The following is a 16,481-nucleotide window of genomic DNA, read 5'->3' as shown; positions in this document are numbered from 1 at the left end:
AAGTAGCTTGATGTCTGTCCGTCCGTCTGTCTGTCTGTCCGTCCGGCTGTCCCTTAAGATCTCGGTAACCGCTGAGCCGATCGGATTCTACTCTTCAGGGTATATACCTATTGGTCCTGTGGTGGTTTTAAGCTATTTTCTTATTTAAGCACCCAAAGAAAAAAACAGGGAACTTTTGTTTATCATTATTTGGGATGTATATCAATTTATCTTGCATTGCATTGTCTAATCCCTTAAGATCCCTGATTGCTTTATTTTGATTATTATAAACAAAAAATTGTAAAACAGGAAGACAACATCCATAAGTAGCGAAGCACAAAAAATTGTGTATGGGAATAAGTACAAGTAGATTTAAAGTGTATTTATTAAAATCAAGAATAGATTTATTGGAAAAAATAAACTTTTTTTTCTTTTTTATGATAACGACGGTTGAAGTAAATTACATACTAGATGCGCATAACAATGGAAAAAAAATTTTATACTGTCATGCAAAAAAGTTTGAAAATCGGACCAAAAATACCAAAGATATGGGGAACTATGTAAAACACATAAAATAGCCAAAAACCTGCTAAAAGGCAGTCTGCTTAAAGCGGCAGGAAATTTAATTTTAATATCAATAACTGAAAAAATTTTGAAAAACGGACCATAAACACCAAAGATATGGCAAAAACTGTGAAAAATATAAAAATAGCCAAAAACCTGCAAAATGGCAGTCTGGCCGTCATTGCTGTTTTCGTTAAACGACGAGAAATTTAATTTTGATATCTTTAACTGAAAAAATTTTGAAAATCGGACCATAAACACCAAAGATATGGGGAAAAATGTGGAAAATATAAAAATAGCCAAAAACCTGCAAAAAGGCAGTCTGGCCGTCATTGCTATTTTCTTTAAACGACGGGAAATTTAATTTTGATATCTTTATATTCTCTTACTGAAAAATTTTGAAAATCGGACCATAAACACCAAAGATATGGGGAAAAATGGGGAAAATAAAAAAATAGCTAAAAACCTCCTAAAAGCGGTCCTGAATGTTTTATAATTAATTTTGCTCCTTAATGATGGGAATGTTGTCAAAAAATTTCAGCTTTCTATCTTTTATAGGAGCTGAGTAAATCCCATTTCCCCCATAGCGTTACGGACGGACGGACAGACTGACGACATACAAAATTATAGAGTAGCTTCGCTACTAACAAGATATAATATAATGTTATATGTAGTATAAATGGTTTTTCTGGGCTTTTTAGATAATCTTTATATATATCTTTGTTTGTTTAGCTTTTTAATTGGAATAATATTGCCCTGCAGGGTTATACATAATTCTTATATGCCCCTCTACTAGCTAATCTATTTTTACGCAAAAAATGCGTAACTTTGGTATGAATTTTATAATTTATATTCTGACGCATTGACTACTAATTATTGTTCTAAACCACCCCTTGAAAAGCATATACGCGCACGCGAGCGGACGCACATATACGCAAAAGCACGTAAAGACACACACACACACACATGCACGCACATATTTATTTTTTTGCTTACGTTCAGAAGGCAAAATAACCAACTACCTACCTGCCATTTCTTTTCAGTTATTCTTTCAAAATATTGGAAACAATAGTGAAACAAATATGTGACAATTTTTGTGTTGTTTGATTTTCTCATCATTAGCATGGATAAAAGTGAAGGTGTACAATTTTTTATTATTTCTTTGTATTAATTTTGTTTAATCAGTTAATTAAGATGTTATTTGTGACATTTTTAGTTTTGATTATTATCTATGATAATTTAAAGAATATTAATTGTTTTAGATAATATTCCCTGAACAAATAATTGAAAATAATGAGAAAAAATTAAAGGTTTTGTAAATGATGCTTTTTTACTTGCTAGAATGTAAAGGGCTAGGTTAATCGGAGATACAATATATCAGAACTCAATGCTATATAATCCAAATCCAGTCTTGCTTTTCAAATGATAATACGCTCCTGGCACCTTAGGGCATATATCTCATATAGGATGTTTTTCACTACTTAGAGTGTGTTTGGACCAATCATGATTTTTTAAAACTTATTTTAAAGCCAAAGAATGAGAAAACGTGCTTATGAAACTGTGGAGGCCAGTATAATTTACAGATCAATGTTTCCTTCCTTCTTGAGATTGACCCATTTTTACCCTTTATAGATAAAAACTTGCATAAAGACTACGTGTATTTTCATGGAAAAATATCTAGTAAAAAGATAAAATACACCTAACCTTTTTATATTAAAATGAGTTATCATTAAAATTATGTTTATATATTTGATTATTTTTAGGTTACATCTGGCGGGTGCCTGCCACAGAAGACGACCTAAAGCCCTGGTGCGTGGTGACAGAGGGAACCTGGACCTGGTTTGGAGCCATCCTCCTCACTCTTGTCCTGGTGGTTGTGTCGAACCTCAAGTATTACAGAAAGGTTATCAGCAAACCAAAGAATTTACAAAAGGTACAGTCTATTTTTGTTTTTAAAACCTTGGTAAATATCATGCTAATAATCCCCCTTCCAAAAAGCTTAAAGCTTTAGATGTATAACCAGACAACTACCTGCTCCCCTTTTCTGCTCTTTTGTAGCGACTTGGCTGTTTTAATATTACCGACGCTTTTCGTGGATTTTCTAAGACCCAATTGAAAGTCGGCACAAGGTCCTTGGGAAGGGGACATTCAGTAATTTAACCCCTTCTCCCTCTTTTGTTATATTATAATTTTCTAACAAAATATAAGCATCAGTTTCACTTCTTTAGGCTGAAAATGAGAAAGTCCTGAATGATTATTTGTTGACATACCAAAGAGGCCTTGGGTGGGATCTTCCTTGTTCTAATATCTCTGTTCAAGAATTTAAAACTGCTTATAAGGTAATTTATTTCATTAAAAATAAAGTTAAAATAAATTATAGAAAAGCTATGCTTTTAAGAATCTGAGATGTTGTTTTAGTAGCAAAGCTACTCTTTAATTGTTTGTGCCTGTCTGTCCTTCTGTCTGTCTTGGATTTTTTTTTTAAGTAGTGAAGATAATTCACTTTACTCCCAAGTAACTTTACTTCCCGTTTCTCCTCCATCCCTTTAAATCCTTTTCTTTTTTCCTCTGCCCCCATTCCCTTCTCTGTTCCTTTAAGTTTCTTATTTTTTTATAGAGACGCAGCCACTAATTAATAACAAAACTCTGTTAACAGGACAGAAAGAAAGAGCCAGCCGTGTATAAACTGGAATTCTCAGCCGCCATCACTGTGGACGAGTCTCTGCCCACGCTGACCGCTCAATTGGCGGCCAACCAGGCCCTGAACAGAACAGCTGACTGTATACCTTATGATTATAATGGTGTGAGTGTGGAGGGGGAGTATATTAATGCCTCCCTGTGCACTGGTTACAAGGATAGGAAATATATTCTAACACAAGGCATGCAAATAAACTTATTAAAAGACTCTACGTTACTTGTTGGTTGGTCTGAATATCTAAAATACTGTTTGCATAGCAGTTTTAGAAAAAACACTAAATGCAAATAACTTTAAGCTTCCCTGAAAAGCAAAGTTCTGTTTGCTTGTCGTAATTGACAGATATTGAGTCTTCAACAACTTAAATTGTATGAGAAAAAATAATAATTTGACGGTAATCAATTTTAATTTTTAGGACCTTTGGATAAAACTGTACCAACTTTCTGGAAAATGATTTGGGAGCAAAAATCCTCTACAATTGTTATGCTTACCAAAACTTTCGATTTTATCAGAGGTAACAAGTAAAGAATTTTTTAAAAACAATAAAATCTTAAAAATTACCTATACCTATAACAATTCAATTTTCAATAAAAATAATGAGATAAAAACTAATACATAAAATCTAGGGGAAAACCAAACACTTTTTAGGGTTTTAGAGCTAAATTCACAGATTTATTATTCACTTTTGAAACATACTGTAGGATTTTAAATGATACGGACTGTCTGATGTACAACTAGATAATCTTTAAAGAAGGAATATCTAATAACTTTGTTTTCCTATTTATTTAGTTATGTGTGTTGAATATTGGCCATCGGTGGGAAATCAAGAAAGGTAAACATCAATAAAATAAGTTATTTGTGATTTAATTAAAACTTTTAATATTTATAAAGAAAATTTAAGCATTACTTTAAATATTTAAATTTTTTAGATATGGAAATCTCACAGTGAAAAATGTAAAAGAAACACATTTTGCAAATTTTGTGATCAGAGAATTCAAGCTGACACTCAGCCCAGGTGTGGGTCTTGTGGACACTCTGCACTTACAGGATCCTGTACCAGGTAATCATATTCTTAGTTATGGTGTAGGTCTGGTGGACACTCTGCACCTGCAGGATCCTGAACCAGGTAATCATATTCTTAGTTATGGTGTAGGTCTAGTGGACACTCGGCACCTGCAGGATCCTGTACCAGGTAATCATATTCTTAGTTCTGGTGTAGATCTGGTGGACACTCTGCACCTGCAGGATCTTGTTCCAGGTAATCTTATTCTAAGTTCTGGTGTAGGTCTGGTGAACACTCTGCACCTGCAGTCTTCTTAAATCATTTCCCTGGTTCTTATCTGGTGGAAACTCTAGAAAACTCTTTAAATTAGAACATTTATTATTCTGTAAACAATCTTCCTATTTTTTAAAGTGATCCCAATACTGTCACAAAATGTGGTTTTACTGTTAATTGATGTTGAAAATTCGGGAATAGTCCCTGTCGTGACATCGCACCTTAAGGGGCGATTTGTCGTATTTTTAAAATGGCTTTTTATAGGTTATTTTAGGTTAGGTTAGGTTAGTTATATTGGGTTAGGTGATTGCCCCACAAGGTTAGGTAATTGGCCTCGCAGGGTTAGAGCCCCCCCCCCCCCCTAGGGCTAGAAATAGGAGAAAACCTACTGTCAAAATTACGAAGAATCGCCCCTTAAGGTGCGATGTCACGAAAGGGACTATACCCGAAAATTCTTCTAATTCCAATAGGAGAGGAGAGAGAAGTTGTTCAGTTCCAGTACACAGATTGGTCCTGCCATGGAGAACCTGTTATTGAAACCTTATTGGACCTCAGGAGAAGGATCATACACAACCTTGAGTCCTCCCCTCTCACAGGTATTTATTTTGCAGTTCTTGAAATCAGATGCATCTATATAAAATTTTATTATTAATGGTGTTATGCCTGTAGGTCGAAGCTAGTAACAGTGGCTGACTCAGATTATGACGCCAAAAAAAAATTACCAATGAGAGGCCAATATAAATTTTACCATTGGTCAATTACAGTGTATACTGGCCTCTCATTGGTTAATTTTTTTGACGTCATAATCTGAGTCAGCCACTTTTGCTAGCTTCCTGTAGGTCTATTTGTTAATGTTTAGGTGACTGTTTTTATCTTAGTTTATTTTTCGATATTTAGACTAAAGAAAAGGTTACAGACAGTAATCAAAAGGGTTTTTTGGGGGTCCTGAAAATAAATTTAGAGCACTAATATGCATATATTTAAGCATATTAGAAAGTCATAAGTTGTACTTTTGTTTAGGTCCCTGTGTTGTCCATTGTAATGATGGAAGTGGGAGGACAGGGGTTTATGTTCTTCTAGATTATAATATCAGGTATAAAATGCTAATTGGATTTTAAATCTTTAGCACGTACAAAAGCTCTTCATGTTGAAGAAATTAGGTCTATTCAAAAGGGTATTTATAAATATGGAGAAATGTAAAATTATTTGACGCTCTCCTCCCTGCTATCCCGGAAACCATAAGAGATATCAAGAAAAAAAAGCAAAGTTGATCATAATTTAAATCTAGAAAGCTGATAAAGTACACCAATAAATTAACAAAAAGTAGTTTTTTTTAACAAAATTGTCTTTATTAATTGAAATTTTTTTATTGCTCTGATAAGAAACTTTTTTGCTAAGATTTAATCAAATGCATATTTTATAAATAGAGTCCGGGTACAAATTGTTAAAGTCGAGGCTTTTTGTGTCAGTTCGTATATCCCTGACAAATAGTTTAAGCTGAAATCAAATTTGCATTAAATTTCTTTTATTTTTTCATAATTCAATATTTAAGTTTACTGGAAGAAGAGGAGCAGGTGGACATCTGTGGCAAGTTGAAAAGTCTCAGGAAGGAGCGGATGAACCTGGTGGCCACCCAGGCTCAGTACAGGCTTATATATCATATCATACATAGATATATTTGTACCTCTTTAAAACTAAGGTAAGATTTTGTTATTTTTAAGTAAAGCAGCCATAATATAAACCCCGAACCACTTCATTATGCAATCTACATTTTCCTGGATATTTTGTCTACGGTAGACCATAAGTGTACAGCTTTACAGTACATTGTTTCTATTTGTTAAAGCAACACGTATGATAAAAGAAAAAGATTCTGTTAAAATAAAATGCTTATATTTCAATCAAAATCTATATTTTTGTATTTTTTACCTATCCACTTCATTATGCAAATCAAAAGAAAATCAATGAGAAAACGTTTGTTTTGCCATTTTCTCCACTTTTAAAAATTAATTCTGATAAAATAACAATTTTTTAAGGGATTTATGCATTAATTATAATGAAAAACAGTTTAAGGTAGATTTTATTGATTTTTCTAAATAAGAAATAATTGAAAAACAGAAATTCTATCCCTATCACTTTAGAGGACAGCTGCCGACCCCCAGTCTTATGGATGAAGCTAAATACATGTAAAAAATAAAAATTTGCCTGAAAAGTATACAAAAATGTTTTTGGATGTGTTAAAAAAAATCCATTTTAAAATCTTGATTTTGAGGATGATGGCCTTTAAGATGCTCTTACTGGTGGTGATGGTGAGCTAAATGTTATCAAAGTGCATGCCCTTGAAGAAAACTTATATATTGAACTATGGTCCAATTTTTGTAGTCATAGCAGCCTCCAGCCAAGCAATATTAAAAAAGAAAAAAATTGCAATTTTAATTACTTAAATTCATAAAGTAAATAATGTAGTTTTTAGATAATGGTTATATTTCATGTCGAGAGGCTCCACTGGAGGCTGCTATGACTACAAAAAATGGTACATAGGTTAATAGACAAGTTGTTGTAATGGTCATGTACTTAGATAACATTTAGCTCACCTTCACCACCAGTAAGAGCATCTTAAAGGCCATCATCCTCAAAATCAAGATTTTAAAATGGATTTTTTTAACACATCAAAAAACATTTTTGTATACTTTTCAGGGTAATTTTTATCTTTAACATGTATTTAGCTTCATCCATAAGACTGGGGGTCAGCAGCTGTCCTCTAAAGTGATAGGGATAGAATTTCTTTTTTTCAATTATTTCTTATTTGGAAAAATCATTAAAATCTACCTTAAACTGTTTTTCATTATAATTAATGCATAAATCCCTTAAAAAATTGTTATTTTATCAGAATCATTTTTTAAAAGTGAAGAAAAGGGCAAAACAAACGTTTTCTCATTGATTTTCTTTTGATTTGCATAATGACGTGGATCGGTAAAAAATACAAAAATATAGATTTTGATTCAAATATAAGCATTTTACTTTTTAAAAAATCTTTTTCTTTTATCATACGTGTTGCTTTAACAAATAGAAACAATGTACTGTAAAGCTGTACACTTATGGACTACTGTAGACAAAATATCCAGGAAAATGTAGATTGCATAATGAAGTGGTTCGGGGTTTAGTCCAAATTTGTCCATGATTGTATGGGATTTTTAAAAAATCATTTTTTGTAATTTTATACTTAAAATTATTGCTGAAAGGTGCAGTGGTTTTAAAAGATTTAAAACAGTGGTCTAAATATGTTAATAACATTTAAAATCACGAAACCTATTCATCTTTTTTTTCATTGCTAATTTTAGGCAACATTCAACATTCAAGTCATAGAGTCATCACTTTCTAGAAATATAGGAAGCACTTTTCAGTTACTAATTACTACATATTTGAAAATCTTATTATCATTTTTATCCAAATTTATGGTTAATTTTTTTAAATTTAATCCAAATTTAAAATTTAAATTAAGAAGTAGAGGAGATATTGACAAAATGTTAAAACAAGACATTGGTGAATATGAAATTAAGGTAGCATTTCTAATTTTACAAATAGACTTTACAAATAGACTAAACTATTTTACAAATGTAAAGCTTTTTTAAGTTTCAATAGCATTTTTGTTTAAGTAAAATAATATAATTAAAAGAGAGCTGTAGACTATTTTAGAGAGCAGGGGAGGAGAAAGAAAGAGTAAATAAGGAAAATTTATAAAGAAACTGCACGAATGAAAATTAACCAATATTACCATACAGAAATAAAGATGGACGTATATAAACACTTATAGAGTAGCTTCAAAACAAGGAAAATAAATATATACTCATTACTCATCATATCCTAATTTAAGTGCGAGCATGAGCTGTTAACCCGACTGGTCAGCCCGTTGGGACAGGGCGAATGCGCCGGAGCCCATAGGGATGAAAATCGAAAGAAAAATCGGAATCATTTGATAGTTCCTCCGGACACACACAGACCCTACATAACGTCACATCAGGTACAAAGGATTTATTATTATTTGGCACAAAAAAAAATTGTTTTCCTTGCAAAGGTCGTTATTTGATTATCTTACTTGCATTCTAGCATTTAAAAAAACATTGCAATTATAAGGAAAGATCATAGAGGAAAAATTGTTGTTTTTTTATCCGATGTTGTGTCCGTTTTAAGCTAAATTGATAAAAGAGGGTTTATTTTGACCATTTAAAAAACACCTAAAGTACAAATTATGTATAAAGTCAGAATAATTAAGTAATTTGAGTAAAAAATTCTAATGACTTTTCGTGTTTTGTATGTTATTTTTATCCTTTTAATTCTAGCCCTTTTCTATTGACTTTTTAATTATGAAATTTCTTTTAAGGGAAGCCTTTCCTCTGACTATATCAATGCTGTGTACGTTGATGGTTTCAGAAGATCTAAGGTATGTTCTTAATTTTGTGGGGATACAGGGATATGTAAACAAAATATAGAATAACCTTCCCCCAATGAAAAATTCAAGAGCATTCATTTTTTTAGTATATTAAAATCGTTTAAGATGTACTTTATAGGATACAAAACTGAGTGAAAAAGTCTTTGATACTTCTTAGTTATTTTTTATTAAAATATATTTCGGTGGACATTGCACCCTCTTCAGTCTTGAGTTTAGTTGGATGTTAAAAGTAATTGAAGAAAACTGAAAATACTTTAGGGTACTAATAACAAAACCTTGCAAATTATAGGAGTTCATAGTAACAGAGTGGCCGCTGAGTTCTACTATTTCTGATTTCTGGTCCATGGTTTATGATACTTCTGTAAGTAGTTTTTTATGACGTCATTATTTAAGTTTAAACAAGATGGTAGAGGCTAGGGAAGGATGAAATGTTTAATGATTTACATAAAAAAAAGACGCTTAAAATACATAGTTTAAACAAAGCCTGCACAGATCAAAACGTGCGAAACCTTAGACTTCAAAAAAATATAAAGTAAAAATTCACGCAATCTCATACCCAACAAAAAACAAAATCAAAGCAATAAATTGTATCATATCGACATTATAAGTATGCTATGTTATTAAAACATCGTTATGTCTAGAATATGTCAGCCATTGCCATTTTTTTTTTAAAAAAAGGCCATAAAGTATATGTGAAGGATAAGACTATCTAATTGAAATATCGGAATGTCGATATTATGTCATTAATTGTCGTGTAGGATGAGGGAAAGGTATTGGATGGAATTTGGGGGGTCATGCCTTTACCTTTTTGACTCTCTAAAGATTCACACCCCTAGGGCAAATTCCAGTGCACGCTCTAATGTCATTCATGCCAAAAACATGTTGTCCTGTCATGAAACTCGCATGTAGACAGATTCTTTCTTACTTTAACAGGGTTCCTTTCAACTCGTCCTTTATTATTGATCTTTCTAAAAACTGTGAAACCAATGCATGTATTTAACCTTGTTCCCTCTACAAATAAAACTCCACCATAAATAACATTTCTATATAGTATGTATTGTATAATTAATGACCAATATAAAACCAATTAAAGCTAATTGGAGTAATATCTATTTCAGGCTGGCACAATAGTAATCCTTGAAAAAATGAAAATAAGCGGCAAATTTGTGAATTTCTACCCGAATGAGCCTGAGAAAATTACCACGTATGGGCCAGTATTTACTGTAGAAAGGTATATTATACTCTAATTTTATGAATAATTAATAATGAAATTCCACTCAAGTCTCTTCATAAATTATTTAAAGGACAAAGCAATAAAATTTTTGGTACGGATCGTCAACTGACAAGAATCTATGTACACTGGTATACAAAGTTTTATAATCAAAAATTCTTATTCCTTGACTTAAAAGTTTTGGGTTCCTTTTATTGAATTTTAATAGGTTAGCATAGGATAGTTCAGTTCGTTAATCTATTAACAAACTTTGTATGATGGTTCCTGAAACTGTTTGGTACAATATAAAAATCGTAGCAACTCTATAATAATTAGCAAAATGTCAGCATGCTCCTTTTAAGCAAGATCATAAGATGATTTAGTAGTTTGTCAATGTTAGTTTGTCCGACTGATTTGAGAGCTACGCTTTTATGGATGTAATCATCCTTGATTTGAAGGCATTTTAATTTGTCCGCAGCTTTTGGCTACAGATTATTGAAAATGTTCGACTATCAGCTGCTTGCTATGCCATTTTACTTTGAAGCATTAAGATTGCAGCTGAAGTCACAAAAGCGGCAGCGGACAACAGATCTTGCAATTTATATTTTAAAAATAAAATAAAAATTGAGCAAATTTATCATAAATCAATTTGCTCAGACCTTGGGGTAGAGTGTTTGATTATAGTAAAAAACTTAATTTGCCGGTATTTGATTTATTTAAAATCAATTTCTATTTTATAGAAAATTTAGCACCTAAAATAGATATTTTGAAAAAAAATAATTTATGCAAACTTTCAAGCAAAAACTATCTACCTAATAATGTTTTAAAATTCTAATTAAATCCATTTTTTGCACTGTAAATTAGTTAAACCGTGAGGAAGTATTAAGTTTTGCATGGTAAACATAAGTAAAAAAAAAGTTATTATTTTCAGTGACCTATGCTGAAGAAAAATATTTCTCTCTTTGATTACGATTTTTTAAATTTGTTTCAGAGTACCAGATGAACGGTATGAGTACCAGGACACCGTGGGTAACGGGTCCACCACGGACGTACAGAAGCTGGGCAATGGTACGAAGCCCAGCGGGGATCAGAAGTTGCTAAATGGACACGAGTCTTTGCACTACTCTTCATTTACTGTTAATATTAGGTAAACAATAATATTTTTAAAAGCGAAGCTTTTCTATAATTAGGGTCCTTCCGTCCGTACGTCCGTAACGGATAGCATTTTTCGTTAATTTAGGCATGTTAGAATTGTCCTATCGATTTCAAATTTTGCATGGTGATTTTTTTAATAGTTAGGTACGATTTAGAAAGCGTAGCAACTCTATAATCATAACCAAAATGTCCGTACGTCCATTTTAAACATGTTGATTTTTTTTTACTTTTTTAACAACAAATTTTTATGTGATCTAATCATCCGATTGATCTGATTTTTGGTATATTGATTCCTGGGACAACAAAGTATAATGTAATAAGCGAAGCAACTCTTTAATCAAGTCCTAAAAATGAAAGTATGTCCATAAACATTATCCTGAATCAAGCAGTTTTTCAACAAATTTACTTACAATTTTGCTTTGACTCTTATACATTTATATTATGATTATTCAGTTCTGACACTATACAAGTGTTAATGTCCGTTTGTCCTACCGTTTCAGTGCTTCGCTTTTATGGATGTTGTCATCCTTGTTTGTAATAGACAATCAAATCAAACAACTTGGGTGGGTTGAATCACCTGCATAAAATGCCTCAAACTGGAAGTTAACTTCGACACCATCAACGTTGTCAATAAGCTTAATATTTTTCAACTGATCTAAAATTTTTCTTTAAAAACAATTCTTGAATTTTTTATAAGGCAAATTATTGTTAAATATTTTGCTCCATAAATCCAACCTAACCTAACCTCAAAATAAAATATAAGCGCAATTATAGGAAGCACGAAGTATCAGCTACTGCGTTTACCAAAAAGAAGACGGATGATTCTAAATCCGGCGCATCCGCCCTATCCTCACTGGTAGCTGGCGTAACCAAACAAAAGAAGTCTTGCAAAATATTCACCCTGGAAAATTATCCTTCAGGTAATAAGTTCATCGAGGCTTGCCAGCTTATACAAACAACGAAATCAATTCGAAGAAAAATCACAAAACCTCAACGTAATTTTCAGATGTCGTTGGGGGGCAACACTCATTAGAATTGATGACCTTTTTATCTGCCCCCAAATATTATTTTAGATTTATTTCGCTTGTTGGCTACACCTTATTCTTGGAGGATTGCAGGCTTAGATTAACCATTTAATACTATAATATCTTTGTTTCTAATCTTTATCAATTTCACTCTATAGTGGGGACAGGTAGTATAATTTGAGGACGTGGAAAACAATCTCAATAAGTCATTTCTTTTTAATGGGGTTAATAAATCTTCTCCCCACCTCCAGGGGCGTCCAAGCTTTTTATTTTGGGGGGAGTAAAAATTTTTTAGGGGGGGGGTAATTCGTGTTTGGGGGGGTAAAATGGCGCGCGAAGCGCGCCGCAAATTTTTTTTACCCCCCCCAAAATTTTTACCCCGGGGGTAAAATTTGCTTGGGGGGGGTAATTACCCCCCCCTGAAATCTGTTGGCAGGGGTAAATTTAGTTTATCTCCCCCAAAATTTACCCCCGGGGTAAAATTTTTGGGGGGGGTAATTTAAATTTTATTAAATATATAGTATTAAAAATGCGCGCGAAGCGCGCAAAAATTTTTTTTATTAGAGATTTTTTATTTTGCGGGGGGTATTTACCCCCCCAAAATTGTTTTGGGGGGGTAAATACCCCCTCCAAAATGGTTGGGGGTGCCTACGGCACCCCCAGGGTAGGGGTAAATTTTGAATGGGGGGGGGTAATCGCCCCATTACCCCCCCCCCTTGGACGCCTATGCCCACCTCTCTATCCAAAGAAAAGAAAATCTTAAAAAGAACTATGACCATATGGATGTTGAGAAATATTTTTAGATTCATTTACAGTATTTTGTAAAAACAGACAAAACTATCTTTCGGAAAAATATTAGATTAGATGAATTAAATATAATATTTTTTCTTCTTAGGTTTACTAAATCTTGTCGAGGGTTTGAAGAGGTGGGAGGCGGAGACAGGTGAAGCCGACCAGCCAGTGGTCGTCATGTCTAGTGACGGGGTCAACAGGGTGGGACTCTACACCCTCCTCTCATACGCCAGGGATCAGTTTAAACTTGAGAACAAAGTCAACGTGATTCAGGAATAATTTCAATATTTTTAATGAAAAATGCAATCTTAAAATTTTTATGAATTGATTTCGAACATATATTTTATTAGAGTAATGAATTACTTTAAAAGTGATATTCTAATATTTATGGAGAGGTACGGTTATTCTATTTGTCATATCATTAACCATTTAACCATTTACAGGATTGTTTTAGGCTTAAAACAGGATCCTCCTAGCGAATTATAATTGATTTCGAAGTCATACTGAAAAATATAGTATTTAAAGTAAAATCACGAAACCTATACAACCATGTAAATGAATGCTAAACTGGCCAATATTCAAATTCGAGGTCAAATTAGCATGTGATTGTGTTCAGGGTCAGAATAGTTATCTATTGCATTGTATTTTACACCGTTTCCGCGGACAGTAGAATTGAAAATTTTAGTTTTAATTCCCGTTTGTTGGCCCCTAGGGGCTCAATGCTCATGTCATCAAAACAAGGATTAAAAAGATAATTTTTTTGTAGTTTTGTGAAAAATTCTCTATAATACTATATAATTTTTATTTCATTTTTGCGTATTTTGATCATTTACAGTCTTCTTTTTAATGTAATAAATTTAAAAGCTATATGATTAATTTTGAAACAATAGAACCATTCTTTCATGCCTAAAATATTGATATAATCCTAATTACCCAGGGAGCCACCACAATGAAATGTCACAGACCCCAGCTACTGGAATCTTTACCAGAATATAAACTATTCTATCAACTTTTAAATCAATTGTGATTATTTTCTTATTTGATAATTATATGTTTTATTATACTTTTGTAACTAATTAACTTGATGTAATTTAATAATAAATTATTTATAAATAACCTTTGTTATTACTGGGGACTTTTAATAGATAATGATTGAACTGTAAAATTTAGCAAAGTTCAAACTTTTCCGCCAATAATTTTAAAGTGGTATTTATATTTATCAATTATCATCCATTGTCTAATCCCTTTGGATACTGGATATTCTAGTTAATAATAGAGTAATTACACTTCTAAAAAGGCATAATTAAAAATTTTACACATACATAAAGTAATTATTGAGGGGAACTTAGCAAAAATGTTTCCAATGCAATGGTTAAATAAAGCTTCCCGGAAAATCCATCTCGTAGTAACTTTACAAAATGTCTTAAAAATCACTCATGTGACGTCATTAAAATGAGAGATGAAAATCCCTAAAAAAGAGATGAAAAATCCCGCATTTTTATGACGTCACATGGCTGATTTTTGAGACACTTTGTAAAGTTACCATCTCGCAAGCCCAGTGCAGCGCAGAGGTTTTTTTAATTAACAATATATTATTAGACACCAAATGCCAATAAGTTTTACTTTTTAAGTTCTTGTCAATTAAAAATAAATTCTTAAGATTTGCGTAGTTTTTGCATACCATCCCCTCGACGCTGCGAATTTGTTTATCTAATTCTTTGCGCAGCGCGCTCTCTGTATTTTTTTTCCAAATCGGAGAAATTAGCAGTTTCCCAAATCTTTGATTGGAACACTAATTGATATAGAATATACGTGTGTATTATGACAGGGGGAAAATTGTCGTTAATTTAGGTTGTTAACATGGACATAATTTATTTGTTAGTTCGTTCATCCACAAGGAAGGGAGGGGATGTTGTGATCCAAGTAATAATATATCCATTGGGCCACAACCATTTTAACCCTCTCAGTTCGTTTATAATTAGACATTCAATTCGATAGTAATCATATAAAATTTACACTAAATTGAATTATTTCTTTCTTCTGAAGGGTTTTGAAAATAAATCTCCAAAAGATAAAATAATGAAAAGTTGGTGTAACAGAAGAGAAATACAAGGCACTTAGTTTTAAAAAACATTGAAATAAGTCTCCTTCATTTATATTTGCCTACATTCAATACAAATATTGGTGGAGGGGTTGGGGATTGTAAATAGACCACATACAATTTGTGAGATTTAGTAGAGAAATTTCAGCATAATCTGAACCAACACAGTCTGTGTGCTGAGTCTTGCGCTGATGCACTGTGGGGAAAATCAATGAAAAATGATTTTTGATTATTACAGTTCCATTTTAGGGTTCTATAAAGAAAAATTGTTTTTTTTTTCATACCAAAGAACTAATTTTTAGACTTTTACAAGACTCTAAGCTTCTGCAAAAACCACTTTTCTGTAAATCTTTAAAAAAAACTGTCTACTGTAAGCCTATGAGTCAATGTAAAAATCAAATTGAAACTTAATTTTTTACAATATCTTATCTTGTGTATTGTTTTTTTTATAAACCATTGACAGTTAGTATTTAAAAACCTTTTTCGTAGCATATTTTTTTGATTTTCTAGCGAGGTGACAATCAAAACCAGAACTAAACCACATAAAATTTATAGTGAACCAACGATCGATTTTATAGCCCATGGAGACTCTACTTTAAGAAGCAGCTTATAGTGCCTATAAAAAATGTAATACAATACAAATGACCAATGAAAGGAAGGCATAAATTTTACTATTAGTCAATTAAAATGTATACTGACCTATCATTGGTCATTTGTATAGTGTGACGTCATAGACACTAAAAGCTGCTTCTACTTTAATTCTCTCTTTGCCTCACTGTGCGCTGAGATGAAAAAGTCAAGGATTGCTCTCTCTAATCGGAATTAGCGCCCAGGCTGATTTCTCAAAAATGTTGTAAGATGGTTAGTCAACTTTTTGTCTTGCTTCCTGGTTTTAATGAGTGGTGTGCACAGGGTTTTCCCAGGAGAATGCGCGAAACGAACCTAAAATTTTGACACCCAACTTAAACCCAAAACTAAGGAGTTGTATCAGAAGGTTGTAAAATCTTGTGAAGGGGAATGTGGACAGTCGTTTGAGAGTGAAAACCTAGGGGGTGTATTTACTCCTATAAATTTGAAGGGTCGATACATGCCCTTTCGGCACCCTTCTGGTATATATTTTATTATAATGTTATTGGTTAATTCTTGTTTTTAATCTTTAGACATAATTATTTTATTTTTCTGATTTTGTACCTTATCTGATTAGGTGACAGGATAAATTAATGTACAAAAAATTGAC

General features: G+C 32.4%; 1 protein-coding gene across 1 annotated transcript; it reads left to right on the top strand.

The window, feature by feature from the left end:
- The first annotated feature begins 1,519 nt into the window (after positions 1–1,519).
- On the top strand, positions 1,520–14,259 carry LOC145317176 (receptor-type tyrosine-protein phosphatase S-like). Its single transcript, XM_080158126.1, has 19 exons — positions 1,520–1,682; positions 2,307–2,476; positions 2,772–2,882; positions 3,200–3,422; positions 3,654–3,752; positions 4,028–4,070; positions 4,168–4,298; positions 4,985–5,110; positions 5,535–5,607; positions 6,067–6,213; positions 8,014–8,071; positions 8,386–8,532; positions 8,893–8,952; positions 9,251–9,322; positions 10,080–10,192; positions 11,163–11,318; positions 12,101–12,246; positions 13,247–13,417; positions 14,082–14,259. Exons 1-19 carry the CDS (start codon positions 1,667–1,669, stop codon positions 14,168–14,170), a joined length of 2,151 nt encoding a protein of 716 aa, XP_080014252.1. The 5' UTR covers positions 1,520–1,666; the 3' UTR covers positions 14,171–14,259.
- Positions 14,260–16,481: the final 2,222 nt, after the last annotated feature.

Source organism: Acartia tonsa, chromosome 4, assembly GCF_053477335.1.
Source record: "Acartia tonsa isolate MP-2025a chromosome 4, ASM5347733v1, whole genome shotgun sequence".
Lineage (NCBI taxonomy): Eukaryota > Metazoa > Arthropoda > Copepoda > Calanoida > Acartiidae > Acartia > Acartia tonsa.
Note: the sequence above shows the minus strand (reverse complement) of the source record. Positions and strands in the feature narration are given on the sequence as shown.